General features: G+C 36.1%; 3 protein-coding genes and 2 pseudogenes across 9 annotated transcripts; 1 reads left to right on the top strand and 4 right to left on the bottom strand.

Annotated features, from left to right (window-relative positions):
* Positions 1 to 124: 124 nt before the first annotated feature.
* On the bottom strand, positions 125 to 17,561 carry LOC110007599 (uncharacterized; annotated as a pseudogene). The gene is made up of 7 exons (XR_016060744.1): positions 16,671 to 17,561; positions 15,968 to 16,290; positions 8,861 to 8,915; positions 8,587 to 8,668; positions 2,329 to 2,989; positions 1,111 to 2,099; positions 125 to 970 (listed from the first exon to the last, which is right to left on the bottom strand). The product of XR_016060744.1 is annotated as an uncharacterized LOC110007599 (transcript).
* On the top strand, positions 7,989 to 11,258 carry LOC18437907 (putative LRR receptor-like serine/threonine-protein kinase At3g47570). Of its 6 annotated transcripts, none has more exons than XM_088873128.1 (3): positions 7,993 to 8,567; positions 9,423 to 10,514; positions 10,843 to 11,258. In XM_088873128.1, the coding sequence occupies exons 1-3, from the start codon at positions 8,270 to 8,272 to the stop codon at positions 11,022 to 11,024; spliced, it is 1,572 nt and encodes a 523-aa protein (XP_088729254.1). In that variant the 5' UTR covers positions 7,993 to 8,269; the 3' UTR covers positions 11,025 to 11,258. The 6 variants fall into 6 exon arrangements, with proteins under 6 accessions (XP_020525221.1, XP_088729254.1, XP_020525224.1 ...); XM_020669565.2 differs by having other exon boundaries at positions 10,719 to 11,258; XM_088873127.1 differs by having other exon boundaries at positions 7,993 to 8,687.
* On the bottom strand, positions 14,729 to 15,390 carry LOC148780688 (putative LRR receptor-like serine/threonine-protein kinase At3g47570). Its single transcript, XM_088873146.1, has one exon. It carries the CDS (start codon positions 15,373 to 15,375, stop codon positions 15,079 to 15,081), a length of 297 nt encoding a protein of 98 aa, XP_088729272.1. The 5' UTR covers positions 15,376 to 15,390; the 3' UTR covers positions 14,729 to 15,078.
* On the bottom strand, positions 17,560 to 19,557 carry LOC148780687 (putative LRR receptor-like serine/threonine-protein kinase At3g47570; annotated as a pseudogene).
* A 109-nt stretch (positions 19,558 to 19,666) lies between these two features.
* On the bottom strand, positions 19,667 to 21,146 carry LOC148780686 (uncharacterized). The gene is made up of 3 exons (XM_088873752.1): positions 20,610 to 21,146; positions 20,259 to 20,465; positions 19,667 to 20,028 (listed from the first exon to the last, which is right to left on the bottom strand). Exons 1-3 carry the CDS (start codon positions 21,144 to 21,146, stop codon positions 19,765 to 19,767), a joined length of 1,008 nt encoding a protein of 335 aa, XP_088729878.1. The 3' UTR covers positions 19,667 to 19,764.
* Positions 21,147 to 21,459: the final 313 nt, after the last annotated feature.

Here is a 21,459-nt window from a genome sequence, read left to right as displayed (position 1 = left end):
AATTTATTACCACATCATTTTCTGTTGAATTTATTAGCACATCTCATTTGAAAAGATCAACAGTTCATTTAAAGGTCGAAGGACATAGATGGGGAGGTAGATAACCCGAAAAAGTACCATGATATAGAAGTAAGGAAAGGCCAAACTTAATCCATATTAAACAGAAATACTAAGAGAGAGAAACCAACAGTTAAATATCAACAATGAAATGAAACTTCATGAGAGAAAGAGAGGTCTACATAGTGGAGTGGGAAACCGGAGGCTCAGGGCTTGAGCTGGTGGGTGTATAACATGATGGTACTCTCTCTCTCTTCAAATAGATCTTTGACATTGAGTTTTTGATGTCCTACAATTTGTTTAGGGCATCTTTCATGCCTATTCGGTCTTTTGATGACAAACCAATCTCCATGACGGTCACCAAACATGCAATTGCACTAGATTAATCTCATATCTTCACATAGCCTGAGATCCATAATTTCCATAACTTTGACATTTGAGTATTTGATGTCCTGCAATTTGTTTTGGGCATCTCTCATGCCTATTCGGTCTTTTGATGACAAACCAAGATGGCCACCAAACATGGTTGAATCTGATTTTTTCAATTGCACTAGACTAATCTCGTATCTTCACATAGCCTGAGATCCATAATTTCCGTAACTTTGACGTTGAGTTTTTGATGTCCTGCAATTTGTTTAGGGCATCTCTCATGCCTATTCGGTCTTTTGATGACAAACCGATCTTCATGATGGCCACCAAACATGGTTGAATCTGATTTTTCAATTGCACTAGACTAATCTCACATCTTCACATAGCCTGAGATCCATAATTTCCATAACTTGATTGGGATAAGCCTTGTTCACGAATTCACAAAGGCTCAATCCATTTGCAAACATTTCATCAGTGGGTTTCTTTCCGGTGAACATCTTCAACAGCAAGATACCAAAACCATAGACATCTGCATTAGTCGAGGCTTCATTACCGAAACCATACTCTTACGTTAATTGTGATAACTTTGCTTTAGTTTTTGAAACAAAATAATAAAGTATCCAAACAAAGAAAACTTAAGCATAAAAGTCTAAAGATTAAAAACATGGTTATGTCGCTTAGTACCTGGAGGTATGTATCCTATGGATCCTTTGAGTCCAAGCATGCTACTTAGATATTCTAACAAAGAAATACGGGGAAGGATTCTTGCCAAGCTGAAGTCTCGAACTCGAACATGTGCTGACATGCCTTTGTCTAGTAGAATATTACTGGGTTTCAAATCACAATGCACAACAATCGTGGACAGTCCCGATGTGGGTACTCCAGTGCAGAGGCTATGTCGATGGCTATGCTCAATCTCTAAAAGAGCTTCAAGTTTAAATGGTGGTTTCCATTTCCAATAATCAAATTAGAGGAAGTTGATGGATGAAGCCATTTGTCCAAGCTGCTATTGGGCATGAACTCAAATACTAGGGCTTTGAAATCATTGCTCTCAAGATCACGAATTTAACAACGAGTGATTAGCTCGACTAGATTTCGATGTCGAAATCCACAAAGGGCTTCACATTCTGCAACAAAACTCTTGAAATCTCTATCTTGTTTTAAGTGGAGAATTGTCACTGCAATATTGGTTCCATTTCCACGACTTCTCATGTAAATGGAGCCGAAACTCCCGGAACCAATCAAATTTGTTGGACCAAACCATCTGTTGCCACAAAGAGCTCTTCATATGAAAGTTTTGGATGGTCCCTCTTAGTTGGAATGATGATATGGGGCCGTTTCTCGAGTTCTTTCTCCGAAAATGTTGCGCACAATACAGTAATTGACATAGGAATGCTGATTGCTAGGATCATTGTTTCTATCTTTCTATGCGCTCTTCCTTTTTGAGAAGCTTGACTGGGACATACGGGCAGATCCATGAAACCTATAACCCCACAAAGTTTACTGTTGCCCTGGAGAAAGACTTGATTTGGATTCTTGAACCCTTCTTGTCGAACTTGACCTTCCAGTTCATTATATGATAGATCTAAACTCCAAAGATGAAAAAGGTTTTGCAGGTACAAAGGAAAAATCCGAGACAAATGATTTGTAGAAAAGGTTGATATGTTCAATTGCTTTTAGGTTTTGACAAGACATTGGAATTTGGCCTTGCAAATTATTAGAAGAAAGATCCAATTCCTGAAGATATTCCAAGTTACAAGTGATACAGGAATTGGACCTTCCCGTGAGTTTCTAGCCATGCAAATGTAGATAAATCTGTTCGAAATGCTTGTTGGAATATATCCAGTTAACTTATTATCGACGATATTAATGTGTGTTAGAGGGATTTTAAGAACCGCTTCAGGAATGGTTCCACTGACCTTGTTTATTGAGAGGTCTAGTAGAAAAAGATTTGGAACAATTTCCCAAACTTGATGGGACTTCACCGGAAAAGTTGTTTCTTGACAAATCTAATGCCTCTAATTGTCGAAGTTGACCGATTGTTGCCGGAATGCTTCCATTTATACAAGTTATCTGACAAATATAATGTTTCCAACTGTCGAAGTTGCCCAATTGTTGCCTGAATGCTTCCACTTGTGTAGTTTTTTTGCAAACTTAAGTTTGTCAAGTTTACAAGTTTTCCGATCCCAACTGGGATGCTTCCTACTAGAAAATTATATGATGCATCTAAATCAACAAACATGTTAGAAATGGAGGGAGGAATAGTACCATTTAAAATATTTCCAGTGAGGTGCAATACCTCCAATTGGGTCAAATGACTTAATTCTTCGGGTAAGCACCCAAATATAGAGTTAAAGTTGAGGATGAGGTTTGTTAGAGATGAAAGGTTACCCAAAGATGGTGGAATGGTTCCTCTGAAAATATTATTTGAAAGCTGCAATTCTTTTAGGTTTGAGAATTTACCTAGGTTGGCAATGAAACCAACAGAAAGTATGTTATTGTCCGATAAATCAAGAACTTCAAGAAGCACACGTCCGGCGACGGAATTCCTTGAATCATATTTCTATTCACATTGAGGCATTTCAAGAGAGATAGTCGACCGATGTCCTTGGGTATGTCGCTATTATAATAGTTATGGTTGAGTTTGATGGTGGTAAGAGAGGAGAGATTACCTATGTGAGGATCAATGCTGCTCTCCAATAAAACCCACAAGATCCAATCCTGTAACTCTCTACTTTTGTTTATCACAGGTGACTCCTTTCCAATCACACAAGGGAACACTTGAATTCCATGAGACAAACAATCCATATGGATCAGAAACTATCTTACTCTTGAAATGGTATAAGGATATTTCATCGGTTGAATTCGAACACTTGAATTCCATGAGACCAACAATCCATATGGATCAGAAACTATCTTACTCTTGAACTGGTAGAGGGACATTTCATCTGTTGAATTGTTGTTTGGGGGAAACAAATAGCTCCATGTAAAACCCAAGAGCTGTGGCCATTGGATTTGTGAATAGTTTTTTGAGGAGGTGCCTTGATGAAATGCAATTTAAGAAGTAAACCTTGCAGTGAAAATTATTGAACTGTTAAGCCCTGATGTTGTTAGATAATTTTAACCCTTTAATGATATTTTTCTATTCTAATTTTGACAAGGATTTTAGTTGTTTTTCAGGGCCAAAATTAGAGGTGTTTATATTTGAAGTGAAAGCACATATTCTGGCTAATCTAAGGCCCATGGAGTTCTCTATTGCCATTATATTGGAGAAAATTCTAAGCGGATATTCACCTATTTTTTTGCAAGTTTTTGGTAAATATATTCAAATGAACAAGACTTTGTAACATTTCTAGCACACATTTGAAATTCCTTGCATAATAATATTTGGAAAAATTTATCAAAATACACCTCACTTTTCAATTATATGACATTTTATCCTTTTTATACCATTCCAACTCAAAGTCTTATAATATATGTGCTTACCGGGTATTTTGAAATTAAATCAAAAGAGATGAGTAAAATGTTAAATAATTGCCATCTTAGATGAATTTTAATAGATTTTTCTTAAATTTTAATTTTGACCATGAAATGTCATCACATGAGTACAATATGACCCCTTCATTCAACATGTACCAAGTGTCAAGATTCATACTTAGTATAAAGAGGTCACAACCACTCATAGCCATCAATGTAAAATTTAGTAGCTACAAATGTATTACACAGTTCGAGAAATTTTATTTGATTTTTGTGCCCGATCAATCGCGAACTCTTTGCCACAAAATTTCACGGATAATAACCAATGATGATATGGCATTCTTGTGCAAAAAACAAATGGTCTTATTATATAATACATATAGTTTGCGATTACCATAATTAAAGAACCGAACAAGGACCATAAAAAAAAAGGGGGTGTATATATAATTAGACCACCGAATTGAAACTTTACAATTTGCAAAGGTACAAGAGAGCAAAAATCCTATATGAATGGAGGTCAGTCAAGAGAATCAAAGTTGAACCTAACCACACACACGGAGAGAGAGAGAGAGAGAGAGAGGGGCAGATGTTCACACAGGGGGCTGAATAGGTACCCTGCTCGAGCTGTTGGACATATCACATAATAGTCATCTCTCTCTCTTTGCATTAAATTTTGTTATCTCATTTTCGATATCCTGCAATTTTTTTAGAATTTCTCGCATGTCCATTCTACAAGAAACCCCAATACCCATAATTGCCACTAAACATGGTTGCATTTCATTTAGCCTCTTTGGTCCCCTGTTTGTGCCACCAACTTCTAATAATCTTGTATCAACAATTTCCATCACTTGATGAGGATACGCTCGGTTCACAAATTCACGAAGAGTTTTTCCATTTGAAGAAAATAAAAATCGCACATGCCATGTGGCTGAGAAAAACTAAATGTCCTAAGATTGAAACGAGAACTGCCCAATTTTTTGATAGCTGGTTCTAAATGTGGGAGAACTCAAATCTAATATTTTTAATGAAAATTAGCATCTAGGGATATGTAGGACGATCTCAAAATTTCATATAAAAAGAAAGGTGCAGTTGGCATACGAATGCATCAGTAGGTATAGAGGTAAGGTGCACCTTCAAATTTTATGATGGTATATAATTTTGTAAAATGCTATTAAGATTATCTCAAAATATATTTTTATATCTAATTATCAAATTTTAAATTTAAAAAATGGTTAAAATCAAGTAGATCTATAAACATATGAAAATCTTGAAAATGAACGGTGTAGATAATATGTTGTAAAATACACTATTTTTAAGATTTAAAATCTTTTTATTTTTCACAGTCATACATCTCAATTCGATGGATTTTTGAGGGGTATCCGTAGTTCTACATTATAAGGTAGCATCCTTATATAATCTTTTTCCTAAAAAGAATCCTTCCATATAGCTTTTTTGCCCGAGAGATTTATTGTACAGTATATGCCTAAAGGAGGATGCTATATTATACAGGTTGAAAAATAAGGGAGAGGTAATTTGAAACTCATGTTTCTTTTGTCTTTAATTTCACCCATAAACATGGATTGTCGTACTATTTGTGGAATTCCATACTTCCACCCATAGTTTGGGCTTATATAGCAAAAGAATGAAGTTTAAATAGAAAATCCATTTTCAAAAATTGTTTGCATCATCTAAGACTTAGGCTCTCTATAGACATGGCTAAAAATCACAGCGCCACAGTCAAAGATAATTTTTTATTATAAAAGCTGATACAACAAGAACAAAAGTTAAAAACAAACAAGTTCAGTTTGAATACACATTCAAGGTTTTTTTCAAGTCCAATTTTTTATTACAAAAACTGATACAACAAGAACAAAAGTTAAAAACAAACAAGTTCAGTTTGCACACACATTCAAGGTATTTTTCAAGTCTAGGGGTGTCAATGGCTGGTCGCCGAGTCGGACACGGAGTTCGCGTTCTTGACTTTCCAAAATTTTTGTTCTTCTCTTAATGAAATTATGAGAACAACTCGAGAAAAAAATGAAATAACAAGTCTTAACGGTTCTAGGAATCTAAAATTTCCACATATGTAGAAACAAGTTGCATCTAAATTCCACACGGCTTATCTTTTCATATGAGAAGATGGGTTCCCATGAATAATTGAGTTGACCCACCTTGACTGACTTTTGGAGAGTGAGCGAATATACAGTAACTCAGTGAGAAGCAGTTAAGAGATTGAAAGAGGAGCTCCATCCATCCATTCTCTAATCAGAGATTCAAAGTAGAAAAATGGGGTTGGCCTCTACATTGCCATCTCTTCTTCGGAGTTTTACTTTTATGGAAAAAATTTATATAAAGTTGACGCTTTAAATTATAGAATTAAGGTTCACCTCAAAAATAAATCCAGAGGGAAAAGAGGGAAAAAAGCTGTCTTACTTTGAAAAAGCTTAATATGCCTCAAAATTTGGGACTACGAGTTCTTCAACACCAAGGTTGTGCCCTACTAGACTTTCCTTGTTCAATCTTGAGATGATGTTTTTCTATAGTTTGTGAATTTTTATTCTTTTTTAGATCAATCTCTAGGTCTAAGTGTTGACACTCCAAAAATTTGGCATCTTAATGATACTGCTTTTACTCGAGGGATTAAATGGACAGTATACTCCCATTGGAGAAAAATCATTTCACAACTCTCTAAAAACTCTTTGTAATTGAAATATAACTAAATTAATATGCACAATGACTCTTTAGTAGGAGGTTCTTCTCTTAACCATGTATACGCCAAGGTCATCAAAATCTTCAGTAGTTTATGTCGTTTAGAGATGAATAAACTCACCTGAGTCAGCTTTGGCTTTTTTTTCCTTTTTTTTTTAATGGTATTATTGAGATAATGAAGAGATAAAAAGGAAAAACAGAGAAAAACCAAGAAGAAACAAAGGGGAGAGGTTTTTAAAGAGAGAGACGAAAGGAGAAAAGGATAGACCAAATAGGTGAAATAAGACGAAGGGGGCAGCTCCCTCAATCAGCCGTCTTTGACTCGTTTAAAAAGTGTGAAAGAAAATTATGTGAAAGAAAATTATGGGACTTGATCGTGCATAAATATATATATATATATATATATATATATATATATATATATATATATATATATATATATATATATATATATATATATTATGTATGTGCAAGAGTTTTGAGTTACATATTTTTGTGGATGTTGCATGTACAAATTTATATATATAGGGGAATGAACAATCGTAAAAGACTTTATTAGAGCCAATTGTTTGACCCCAATTAAAAATATTTTGTCGAGTTACATAGTCGTCGAGTTCAAGTTGTTGAACATGGACAATTTTTTACTTTTACTACTTCTCAATGAAATGATGAAAAGATTTTGGGCGCAACGAATTAGAGAAGCAATGCATTGACTGAAAAATTAATGTTTGTAAGTTAACAAGGCGTAGCTTTTTAGCGCTAGTCTGAAAGAAATAATCAATTTCAATTGTAAAACCCTAAATATTTATATATATACTTTATTTGATCCTCGCAAAGGAAAAAACTCTTCTTAGATAGTACTGAGAAACCATCTTTTCACTCCTATTGGAATCACTGTTATGACCCCCATTTCAGAAACACCAGTTTAAGCCCTATAAAGTTAAAAAATTGCTGTGATGATTTTGCCCAAGAATTAAGCTGAAAAACACATCTAAAGGACAGAATTATGCCATAAAGTCTGTTGTGCATAGTCAGCCTCCATCATAAGCCACCAATAAATTCTAATAGAAATTTAAATTAAAAAGTGTCCAAAGTTTCCAGGAAGCTAAAACTTCTAAATTTGACATATTTTAGGCTAGTGTGACTAATTCAACCCGAGTAATTCATATTAGGGGTGCCAACGGGTTGGGTCACCCAAACAGGGACCCATACCCAGACGGGTCAAGTCCAAAATTTGGACCCAACAGGTCATCGGTCTAGTCGGATCCATTGCCACCATATGACGATGAGCTTATTATTCTTTTTTGTTTTTTTGCCCTAATTTTACTGTCATCACATATCTTATGACTACGGGTATGGGTGCGGTCTAGCTGGACCGAGACCTAAATTTGAATAGTATTTGGACCCATATCAGGGCCCGAGGTCAGGTCCACCTATCAGGTTCGGGTCTGATCGGGTCCATTGTCGCCCCTAATTCATATGACAAGATGGGTCCCCATAAATAACTGAGGTGATCCATCTTGACTGACTTTTGGAAAGTGAACTGGTGCAAACTTACTATTAATAGGTTTGCATAGTTCTGTTATTCATTGAAGCATTGTTTGGAGCTAAAGAGATTCAAAGGCAAGCTCTATCAATTCACTGACCTAAAGAGAAAATGGAGCTTATCTCTCTGTTACGACCATCTCATAGTGTGATTGCGATTGCCATATTCACCGGTTGTTTCATGAACATTATTGTTGTGCAGGCACAAGACAGGTCTAGTAATTCAACAGATGAATTGTCTCTCTACCAATTTAAGAGAGAGGGTGACATTTATGGAGTCTTGACCACATGGAACTCAGGCACGGCTTTCTGCGATTGGCGAGGAGTTACTTGCGACCAAAAGAGGGAGAGAGTCATGAGGTTGAACCTCTTAGGCCTAGGTTTGCGAGGAAGGATCAGTCCTCACATTGGTAATCTTTCTTCTCTTACCGATCTCGACCTTAGCAGCAACTCTCTTAATGGCCCCATTCCAGAAGAGATTGGGCGGTTATCTCTCTTGAAGAGCCTCAATCTGCGCAACACTGGAATAAGTAAAATTCCAATCAATTTCACTAGATGTTCTCTTCTTGAATTCCTTGATTTGTCTGCAACTTTCATTTCCAATGAATCCCTTCCTTCAGATCTTGGCTTATTATCTTCTCTGCAAGAGTTACATCTTAGTTATAGCGCTTTTCTTGGATCTCTCCCACCCGTCATTGCAAACCTTACATCACTAACCATTCTCGACCTGAGTTTTAACAAACTAACGGGAGCAATACCTGCAGATTTAGGTAATTTGATACAGTTGGAGTCTTTGATCCTTAAAGGAAACTTATTTATGGCTAAAATTCCTTATGAAATCTACAAAATGTCATCTCTTTTGCATTTGGATATCTCATTTAACAACCTAAAAGGAGAAATCACGCCAAATATTGGAAACCTCATTCATTTGACATTCTTAGATCTCGGGTTTAACATGTTGAATGGTAGTATGCCTGACGAAATCGGACAACTTGAACACTTAGAAACGTTATATTTGTCAGGAAACATTTTGTCCGGTCAAATCCCTTTGAGTTTGGTAAATTGCTTGAATCTCCGAAATCTCAACCTCTCCCAAAATAGGATAAATGGACACATACCAGCACCAATTTTTACCATGCCACTAACATCCATTGACCTCTCCTACAACTACTTATATGGAAATATCCCAAAGAATATTTCAAACACATTTTATGAGATTCACATGACTAACAACTTATTCACTGGTACGATCCCTTCTTTTCTAGGTAATTTGGAGTACCTTAAAGTGTTGGACCTCTCTGCAAATCACTTGCTAGGACAGATTCCAGAGACATTCAAGAATCTCAAAACAATTGAAGAACTCAAATTGTCTGGCAATAACTTGTCTGGAAAGTTTGTTGAAAATCTGGAATACCTTATGACTTTGAGACACTTAGATCTATCACATAATGATCTGGAAGGAGAGGTTCCGGATGAAGGGATATTCAAGGTTATTTCTCCAAATGATCTCCAACTCCGAGGAAACAAAAACCTCTGTGGTGGAACAAGCCTTGTGAACTTGCCTGCTTGTCCCAATCAAACACAAACTTCTCATCAAGAGCACAGCCATAAAACAATGAAAATAACAATCCTCATCATAAGCGTGCCTATCTCAATGATTCTATTGTGCATAACTTTGCTACTGCTGCGAAGATATAGATCGAGAAGTGGCCTCCCTTCAAGCATACAATTAAAGAGGGAATACATAAAAATTTCATATGAAGAGCTCTCTGTTGCAACTAATGGTTTTAATATGGACAACCTAATAGGCTTCGGTAGTTTTGGCTCAGTTTACAAGGGAATCCTTGGTGATGGAACCATTGTTGCTGTTAAAGTCCTCCATTTGAAACGCCGAAGAGATCTCAAGTTTTTTGTGGCTGAGTGTAGAGCTCTTAGTCGCATTCGGCATAGGAATTTGGTCAAGCTAATCACTTGTTGCTCAAGCCGGGGTGTTGAAGGTAATGAGTTCAAAGCCCTAATATTCGAATTCATGTCCAAGGGAAGCTTGGACAAGTGGCTGCACTCACCTCTTCATTCGGTTATGGATAGTGAAGATCAAAACCCCAATTTCAACTTAAATATCTTACAAAGGTTGAGCATAGCAATAGATGTGGCTTCTGCAATGGATTACCTACATCATGATTGTGCACCACCCGTGGTGCATTGCGATCTAAAGCCGGGTAATATTCTTCTAGACGAAGACATGGTAGCTCATGTGGGCGACTTTGGCTTGGCGAGAATCCTATTTCCAGTAAATCCATTAGAACATCACAGTAGCACACTTGGGCTCAAAGGATCAATAGGATATATACCTCCAGGTAATAAGTACTCTGCTTTTATAAGCTTTTTTTTTTTTTTGTTATATTAAATTGTGACTTGGTTGGAAAAAAATAAACATTTCATCTCGAGATTTATCCTAAAATTGATTGCTACACAAAATATCTTCTTTGAAAATAGTTTTTTTTTTTTGTTCCCTTTCTTTGTTAGTAAGGACTAATTTTTAATAATCGTCAATAATGTAGAGTATGGTTTTGGCGCTAAAGCATCGAGGGAGGGAGATGTTTACAGCTTTGGTATTCTAATTTTAGAGATGTTCACCAGAAAAAGACCAACTAATGATTTGTTTGTAAATGGATTGAGCCTTAGAGAATTTGTTAGCAAGGCTTATCCCGATCGGGTGCTGGAGGTTGCTGATAAGAGACTCTTTGAAGGAGGAGGAACAATCTCGGGGTGGGAGTGGCAAAATCAGATGCAACCAAGCTTGGTGGCCATTATGGGCATCGGATTGTCGTGTTCTATGGAATCACCAAAAAATCGAAGCAATATGAGGGATATCTTGAAGAATTTGCAGGATATCAAGAACTCGATTGTGACTTTACATTTAATCAATGCAGCATAAGTGGCAAAATGTAATCTTCTAGGCAGCTCAACCCCCATTCCTCTTGTTAGTCACCCGTGTTTGTGAGATATCAGTAGCTCGATTTTGAATTTACATTTAAGCAATGTAGAGGGGGAATATGTAATCTTCCAGCCAGCTCAAGCCCCATACCTCTTTTTAGTCACCCCTGTTTGTGATAAATCTCTCTCTCTCTCTCTCTCTCTCTCTCTCTCGCTCTCTCTCTCTCTCTCCATGGAAATAGGGTGTGGGTTGCAACCTTAAAAAAATCAAATTAAGGGGCACCTCCAAATTTTATCATAACATGTAATTTTGGTGTAAAAAATTCTTAGAATGGTCTGAAAATCTAGTTTTATATCTAATTATAAACTTTTGAAGTCAAAAAATGGTTCAAATCAAGTAGATCTACAAACATATTAAAAAATGGACGGTCTAGATAATGCATTATTTTTAAGACTCGAAATCTCCTTTTTTTGTCTTTTTTCTTTTTTTTTCATATTCATACATCTCAATGTCGAGATGATCAATTAGAGGGGTTTTCAACATTAAAAAAGCTTTTTCCAACTGATTTTTGAGATACATCTTAATTCTATATTTTAAAATTGCAACCTTATATAAATTTTTCCTTTAAAATATAATAGGGAAGCATTAACCAGCCAAGCATCACTTTAGAACATTTTTTTGGTCAGCTCATTATCTCATTAAAATGGAGTGATTAGGTAATGTTGATATATATTTCTGAGAATCGTGGGTAGTGTTCAATGTTTTAACAAGAGTTTCACCTTTCATGACTTCTCTAACAATGAAGCCCAGTAAGTGAATTATTGAGGGCCAGCTTTGGTCTCCTTATCTTCAGTTTTGCCAAAGTCAGTGAAGATGGGCAAAGGAACATATCTTATCATTACTGAAGAGACAATGCCTTATCTCTTCACTTTTGGGATTTTAGAAACCAGTTTTAGCTAGTGGGCAATGCCTTCTCTTCAATTTTGGCATCCCCTTAGGAATTAAAGACGAGTCATATTTGGTAAAACATGGATATCAGGAGAGACAAAAGGAGATAGAACATAGAAAGAAAATGTTAGAGGGGATGGAAGGATTAAAAAATGTCATAAATAATTTTAAATATATAAAATAAATAAAAATTCAAATAAATGCGTTTCTTGCATCTGTGTGTACATATTTGTATCTCCCTCCCTTCAAATTTTGAAGACAATGCATCCATTTACATACACATGCTTGCATATTTGTGAATAAAATGAATAAATGCCTTATAATCTTGATTAATTAAGGAACTAATACCCTTTGGGTGTTAAAAAAATGTTTATTATGTTGTGGGGTTGGTCCTCAACATCTCACTATTTGATTTTGGGAATTAAGATTAGCTAGTGGTATTCATGGACTCTATGTAGTAGTAAATGTAACAGATGACTTTCAATTGTGATCCATGATTTTTAATTGTTTGAAAATGCAAAATTTATTAAAGTATTTCGCAAATTTTTTTTTTTGTTTTTTGAGAAATTATTGCTTCCGGCTCTCTTAATTGCACTTATAGGCTAAACAAAGTGGGTCGTATATATCATTCCCCGTAAGACTATATTTCTACATCAGCCAAAAACCTACCTAAGACTATATTTGTGTGTCGAAAATTTTCGAAGCACCTTTGCTTCACAGTTCTCTAAAACAAAAACAAAAAAACAAAAACAAAAACAAAAAACAAAAAATAAAAAGAGGGGAAGTAGAGTTCCCGAAAGCCTTGATCTAATTGTCAATCAATCAAATGGATTGATTGTTTAAAAGTTGGCAGCAACACTATTTTTTCATTTCGTAAGTGAGACCTTTTTTTTTTTCTTTTTTTTTCTTGGGAAAAAATTTCATAGATACATGTTTCGTACCTATTTATTTCGGGATGCTACACATTTTTGATAAAATTACGCAGAGACTACCCCTACCTTGCAGATATATATATATATATATATATATTTTTTTTTTTTTGGGGGGAAATTGTCTATCTATTTAATAATTCCAACTCTAGGCTAGTGGGAAATCGCACAAGTTCTCTATTTGTTTTTATTCAAAGCCTTTCCGCATATCAACAATCTATGCGGCTTGATTGCAATCAATTCTTGTTTGGAGGAAACAACGAACTTGAATACATTTTTATATGAGAAAAATGTTCTAATAAAAAGTGTATACTATGCTCCCTCACGAGCAGATTGTACATTTACTCTCTCGGGTAAAATACATATGTGGGAGATTTTTTATATTCGAAATTTAGATGATAATCATTGAAGAAGAACTTGGAGTTTGAGTTCTGAATGATTCCGGTGCAATTTTGATATACCTTTTTTTAGGCACATAGAGAGTAACAGTTTATTTTTTAATGTTGGTTACGGGGTGTAGATATCGCATTCCAACAACTTGGGATCTCAAAGTTATTCCCAATAAGTTTTACTTGAGGAAGTAGATGGGTAGAATACTCGCACATTAGAAGGAAATCTTTCATAACATAGAAAATACTCTAATATACTAAATCTTGTTATACTAATTAAATTGTAACAATTTAAATAATAATAATTACTTATAATAAGTCAAATATTTCTAACGGTTGATAACTTAGGAAATTTGGTTATCCGACATTAAAAACACCATAAAACATACAAAATTATTAAAATGCTCAAAAGATCTCATTTCTCACCATTGAATTCACTTCTTAAAGTTTTATTTCATAAAGGTTCCTCCTCAAAAATTGTCAAAAATTACCGAATTACCCATATTAAGCATTAGGAAAACTAAAGAACGAAGGATATTTTGGCAATTTGAAGCACATATGACCCAAATGACAAAATACCTTTTGGTGATTTAGGGTTGGGATAATGGAAGTGCTGAATAAAATAAACCAAGTTGTTAATATGGAGTTGGGGGCATTTTTATCATTCCTAAGAAGGGGTATTTCTCATTTGGCTGGAGTTATTAAAATGCCCCTGATTATTTAGAGTTCTTAATCCTAAACAAAAAAAATTTGGGATTTTAACTTTATAAAATGAGATTAAATAAGTAAACACTATACAAGCGTAGACATCCCTTTTGAAATTGGCGGTATTTCGAAGTCCCTTAGGCTGAAACCTAAAATCCAAGCCTCAGTAGAATAAAATAGCCAAATGAGCCATGAGCGACTATATTAGTGTAATAAAACCTTAGTGTATCCTCACCTATAGTTCCAATACCCTACATAGAATTGTTTCGGATTATGTAGAACCAATTTAGGAGAAATGTCTTGTCGCGGATCCAAGAAATGTATGTAGAAATCATGGGGCCTGCAAAACTAGGCGAGACGCATCAGCTCACATCGAGGGTGTCATGAATCCGAATCTCTGACGGCCCGAATGTTTTGGAAATTTCAGGAATTGAAGAAAAAAACACATTAAAACAACCTATAATTCCGGGCCAAAAGAAGCAATTCAAAGAAGAGTTCCTAAGTTCTTGAGTTTAGGAGAAACCCTAGAGTAAAAGCACTGGTAATGCCAAATCTAGGGCTTATGGACTTCTCTATCACTGTTGAAAATTCTAAGCAGGTATTCGCCATTTTTTTTGCAATTCTTTTGCAAACAATTAAAATTCACGAGACTATGTAACATATTTATTGCATCACATTGGAAATTCCTTGTATTGTAAATTTTAATTTGGACAATGATCCACCCCGTTTGGAATGTTTACAAATAGAGCTGAAAATTATACGGAGGACATATTACCTCAAGTCCTCAACAAGAGAGAGAGAGAGAGAGAGAGAGAGAGAGAGAGTTTTACAAGATTACATTGAGGTCTGAACAACAAGAGAGAGAGAGAGAGAGAGAGAGAGAGAGAGAGGAACATATTTACAAAGATGGCATGAGAGAGACAGGAACATATTTACAAAGAGGGCTTGAGAGAGAGAGAGAGAGCGGTAAATGTTTACAAAGAGGGCTGGATAATAACAATTCTTTTTCTCTTTATGCATCAAACTTTAATACCTCATTTTTTATGTCTTGCAAATTTTTTAGGACCTCTCTCATGTCCATCCTCTGCTTTGGTGATTGTAATGAACAAGAAAGCCCAATACCCATAATCTCCGCTACACATGGATGCATTTCATTTAGCCTCTCTGATCCCATGTTTGTGCCAACAACTTGTAACAAACTTGCATCAATAATTTCCATCACTTGATGAGGATATGCTCTATTCACAAATTCACCAAGGTTTATTCCATTTGTAAACATCTCATCAGTTGGCTTCTTGCCTGTGAACATCTTCAACAAGATAATGTTGAGGAGTGATGTCTTGTATTCTGCAGAAATAGATCTGTCAAGGTATAGTCAAAAGGATAACTCCGGATGATTAGATATATATTGTTGCGACTCGATATACATTGTTGCGATTCAATATATATCGTTGTGTTGGGGGAGAATTAAAAGAAATATGCAGATTTCGTTGTAATCAAAGAGAACAGATAGTCGTGAGGAAGAGAGCTATTGTAACCCTATTCTCTATTGCTAGTAAAGAAACTCTCATCTCCCATTTACGTAGGCATGTTGCCGAACCACGTATATCTTTGCATTATGGTGGTTGTCTCTTTCTTTTGTGTTTGTTTCTTCTTTCTTATTTTCGTGGATTGCTTTTCGTTTCTATAAAAAATCCCAAAACTATAAACATCTCCCTTGGTCGACGCATTAATACCGAAACCGTACTCTGCAAGAACAACATTTACACTGAAGTAGTCAAGCACACTAAACAAAATAAAGAAAATATGGAACAATGAAAACTTGCCATAATGATTAGAGGCGAAATAATCTCAGATAGAAAACATAACTTTGGTGTCATTGAAAGCGATGTTGTTGATACCTGGAGGGATGTAACCGTTTGATCCCTTGAGTCCAAGCGTACTACTCTGATGTTCCGATGGAACAATTGAAGAAAGGATTCTCGCCAAGCCAAAGTCACCAACATGTGCGGTCATATCTTCATCCAGAAGAATGTTACTAGGTTTCAGACCACAATGCACAATAAGTGATGGACAATTGTGATGTAGATATTCCATGGCAGATGCTACATCTAACGCTATGCTTAATCTTTGCAAGAGATTCAAGTTCAAATGGTGACTTTGGTTCTCTCTAGCCATAAGCAAAGGATTTGGTGGGTGGAGCCACTTGAACCACTTGTTCAAGCTTCCATTGCACATGAATTCTAATCTTAGAGCTTTGAACTCCTTACCTTGGAGACCACGAGTAATGCAACAAGTGATTAGCTTGACGAGGTTCCGGTGTCGGATTCCACTCAGAGCTTTGCATTCGGCTATGAAACTTTGGGCTCATGTAGCAATAGTCTTCCTTGTTTGATGGATTATAAATTAATAAAAAAAATTTAGAGAAATTTATCAAAATCTAGCTAATTTTTCAATGATTAAACAGTACTATATTTCAACTATTCGAACTTATGGTTATGTATCTTCTCATAGATATTTTGAAATCAAATAAAAAGTATATGTAAAATATTAAATAGTTGATCTCTTATGTGTGTTTTAATAAATTTCCCAAAACTTTATTACTTCGGAATGGGACCTTCCAATGAATTCTTTGCCATGCAAATGCTTACAGGAAGGCCAATGCTTGCAAGAAGGTATGAATGGTCAAATGAATCTGGAATAATTCCTAAAAGCTTGTTCTCGGATAGGTCCATTTCTAAAAGTTGGATGGCAAGCAGCGAAGCGGGTATGGTCCCATTAATCATGTTTTGGGAGAGGTCCAAGTAAGAAAGACGGGAACAATTTCCTAAACTCGATGGAATTCCACCATATAATTTGTTCCCTGAGAAATCTAAATATTCCAAAAGATGAATTTGACCCATTGTTGAGGCAATGCTTCCACTTAAGTAGTTGTGATCCAATTATAAGTACCTCAAGTTCACAAGCTTTCCAATCTCTGGTGGAATGCGTCCAACTACACTATTATGAGATGCATCCAAATAACTAAATGACAACGTGTTGTAAATGGAGGGATGGATGCTACCATTTAAATTATTACCACTGAGCTGCAAAATCTGAAGTCTCTTTAAATGGCTCAACTTTTTGGGTATGTCCCCAGTTAGAGAGTTATCAGATAGGTCGAGCCATTTTAGAGCTGAAAGGTTTCCAAGAGAAGGTGCGATGTTTCCTTCTAAACTAATAGCTGTAAGATAGAGACTTTCTAGGTTTCCATGGGTCAGGCTCCATTCATCTTTGTTTCCTTGCATCTTCAGATTTACAAGACTAGTGCACTTTCCCAAACTCGATGGGATTCTACCAGACAAAATATTCCATGACAAAACCCAAGTGTTTTAAGCGCTGCAGTCGTCCAATTGCTGCGGGAATATTCCCACATAAGGTGCTGACTATCAAATCCAAGTGTTCCAAGCTCACAAGGTTTCCGATTTCGAATGGGATGCCCTTCAATGACCTTTGAGCTCAGGTCAAGACTCTGAGAGAGAGAGAGAGAGAGAGAGGTGTACATGTTTATACAGTGGGGTGCTTAACAAGAGGTACAATATTTGAGCAGCTGTGCTATTTGCATAGTAGTCCTCTCTCTCTTTTGCATCAAACTTTAAAAACTTATTTTTTATGTCCTGCAAATTTTTTAAGACAACTCTCATGTCCATTGTCTCCTTTGGTGATTGCAATGAACAAGAAAGCCCAATACCCAGGATGGCCACTAAACATGGTTGCATTTCATTTAGCCTCCCTAATCCCATGTTTGTACCACCAACTTCTAACAATCTTTTATCAACAATTTCCATCACGCGATGAGGATATGCTCTCTTCACAAAGATTTGTTCCATTTGTAAACATATCATCAGTGGGCTTCTTTCCGGTGAACACCTCCAACAATAGAATCTCAAAGCTACAGACAAATAAACTATAGAACAATAAAAACTTGTAAGTATAATGTTATGCACAATAATCTTAGACGGAAAACATAGCTTTGGTGACATTGAAAGCAATGTCGTTAACAAGGTCTAGAAACTCGTCTTGGCCAAGGAACTTGGGCCTCCGCTGAGGCGAGTGACTCGGACGAGTCCGAGTACTCAGACTGGAATCTTGCACTGGGGGACAAAAGCCCTAGATAAATTTAAAAAAATGAAAAATAAAATAAAGGTAGGAAAAGAAAAAGAAAACGAAAAGCAACCTAAAAATTGCAAAATAATCTTAAAAACTAATGAAAAACAGATTTAAAACAAATTGATTTCTAGTTGCGGATATCATAAAAAATCCAAAAAAAAAAAACAAAAAAAATTGGGATTATGGCAAAACATACTCAATAATCTTTGAAAAAAAATCCAAATCATATACAAAAACTTTACATAACGTTCCTATATTTTTCAATTTTTTGTATTTTTCAATATGTCCCGCGTTGTACACATAATTTGGGGTAACTCGTCATTGCCCATAGTGCAAGGCCAAGTTACTCGCTTGAGTCCAAGTGGACTCAAGTGAGTCTTGTAGCACTGGTCGTTGATACCTGCAAGGATGTAACCGATTGATCCTTTGAGTCCAAGTATGCTACTTTGGTGTTCTTATGGAACAACTGGAGAAAGGATTCTAGATAGGCCAAAGTCACTGACAGGTGCAGTCATGTCTTCATCAAGAAGAATATTACAAGGCTTCAGATCACAATGCACAATAGTTGTAAGACAATCATGATGTAGATATTCCACATCACATGCTACATCGATCGTAACTCTCAGTCTTTCCAAGAAGTTCAAGTTCAAATGGCGATTTTAATCCTCGTTGGCCATAACCAAAGGACTTGGTGGGTGGAGCCACTTGTTCAAGCCTCCATTGCCCATTTATTCTAAGATAAGGGCTTTGAAGTCATTACCTTGGACTCCATGGGTAATACAACAGGTGACAAGCTTGACAAGGTTATGATGTCGAATTCCACTGAGAGCTTCGCATTCAGCTGTGAAATTCTTGAAATCTCTATGATGTCTTAGGTGGAGTACCTTTACTGCAACAACAATTCCATCGCTAAGAGTTTCCTTGTAAACTAAGTCAAAGCTGCCAAAACCGATCAAATTTGTTGAATCAAAACCGTTGGTGGCGAGGAGTTCTTGGTAAGAGAGTTTTTTATATTCTCTTTTTAAAGGCGAGAAGAAAGGAAAATTGGTTTCTAGTATCTCTCTTCGAATCAATATGAAAGTTGCCTCAAATATAATTGCTAAGGCAATCATGATAATACCTAGAATGATTACTTCATGAGAAGAATGGAGGGGGCAAGCCGTAAAGTTCATGATCCTTGGACCCCCACAGAGCTTGTTGTTTCCTCAAAGATCAAGTGAAATAATACTCAAGAATATCCCTTATTTTGGTATCTCTCCTTCGAATTCATTGAACGATAGATTTAAGTTTTTTAGATTCTGAAAGTATTGTAGATATTTTGGTATCTTTCCCTAGAGGTGATTCCTAGATATTCCAGGTTATAATATAATTTTGGAATTGGCCCTCGCAATTATTATAAGAAAGATCCAAAACCACTAGAACTCCAATGTTACCTATTGACTTTGGAATGGGACCTTCCAATGAATTCCTGGCCATGCGAATGCTTGCAAAAAGGTATGAATCATTAAATGAATCTGAAATAATTCTTGAAAGCTTGTTCTCTGATAGGTTAACTTGAAGCAATTATGGTTCCATTAATCATGTTTTGGGAGAGGTCCAAGTAAGAAAGATGGGAACAATATCCTAAACTTGATGGAATTCCACCATAAAATTTGTTTTCTGATAAATCTAGAGTTTCCAAAAGATGAAGTTGCCCCATTGTTGAAGGGATGCTTCCACTTAAGTAGTTGCCATACAAATTTAAGTATTTCAAAATCACAAGCTTTCCAATCTCGGGCAGAATGCTTCCAACTAAACTGTTATCTGATGCAACCTAAGTCTCTAATGACGACATGTTGTAAATGAAAGTAGGAATACTACCATTTAAATTATTTCCACTAAGCCACAAACCCTTAAGTTTCTTCAAATGGCTCAACTCTTTTGGAATGACCCATGTTAGGGAGTTATCAGATAGGCTGAGGTAGTTTAGAGCTGAGAGGTTTCCAAGAAAAGGTGGGATGCTTCCTGTTAAATTAATACCTGAAAGACAAGTTGTTATAGGTTTGACAAGTTACCTATTTCTGGGTGTAAAGCTCCAATAGTCTTGTTTCTGTAGATGTTGAAATATATAAAACTTGTGCAATTTCCCAAACTCAAAGGAATTTTACCAGACAAAGAGTTCAATGACAGATCCAAGTCTTTCAAGTGCCGTAGACGTCCAATTGCTGCAGGAAAATTCTCACCTAAGTTGTTGCTTCTCAACTTTAAATATTACAAGTTAACAACGCTCGCAATCCATGGCGGAATGATCCCTGACAAAGAGTTATTACAGAGATCAAGGTATATGAGACTCGTACAGTTTTCGAAGCTCATTGGGATTTAACCAAAAAGATTGTTGTATGATATATGCAGCACCTGCAGGTCTTGAAGTTTCCCAATTGTGGGCAGAACACTTCCATCTAAGTTGTTGCCAGACAGGTCCATTTCTATTAACTTACGTAAGTTTCCAACTGCGAATGGAATGCTTCCTTCAATGGCATTTCGGTGCAGGTTGAGATGCTTCAAGAGAGATAAGTGTCCAATCTCCCTAGGGATGTTGCCAAGGAAATTGTTATCATAAAGGTTGAGGGAGGTGAGCGAGGAGAGACCACCAATGTGAGGACTAATGCTGCCAACCAAGAAATAAGTAATAAGATCCAGTTCTGCTACTCTCTCCTTTTGCTGGTCGCTTGTAACTCCTTGCCAATCGCACACAGGAACATTTGCATTCCAAGAGTCCAACTTCCCATTATGATCTATGACCTCTCTCTTAAACCGGTAGAGAGAGAATTGATCAGTTAAAAGATTGAAGGTGGTGGCTTGTGACTCCACAGAAAGAGCTTCCATGCAACACAGAGTGAGCATGGCCATACCAAAGACACCCTGTGAACTAAGCAAAGAGGCAAACTCCATGACCTCTTGTAATTTATTATGTGTTTTAGGTAGGTGAGAATGGGTACGTAAGAAATGTTGATCTAAATTGCCTAGGCTGACAATCTATACAATGTGATATTTGCATTAAGAAAGTATGTGCAATGAAATTGACCTTCCATAATTGACTCACAAATTTTGAAACAGGGTATGGGTTTTCTTTCAAAATTTTAGGTATGTTTGTCTTTATGGAGGTTTCCAGTCCTTGACCTCCCTCACCCATCATAAAAGCCAATATCTAATGTTCATTAAATATTCCTGGGAAATACTTGCTTCCATTACCAATGGTTTTAAA

Source organism: Amborella trichopoda, chromosome 8, assembly GCF_054954075.1.
Source record: "Amborella trichopoda isolate Santa Cruz 75 chromosome 8, AtrichopodaSantaCruz75HAP2 v2.0, whole genome shotgun sequence".
Lineage (NCBI taxonomy): Eukaryota > Viridiplantae > Streptophyta > Magnoliopsida > Amborellales > Amborellaceae > Amborella > Amborella trichopoda.
Note: the sequence above shows the minus strand (reverse complement) of the source record. Positions and strands in the feature narration are given on the sequence as shown.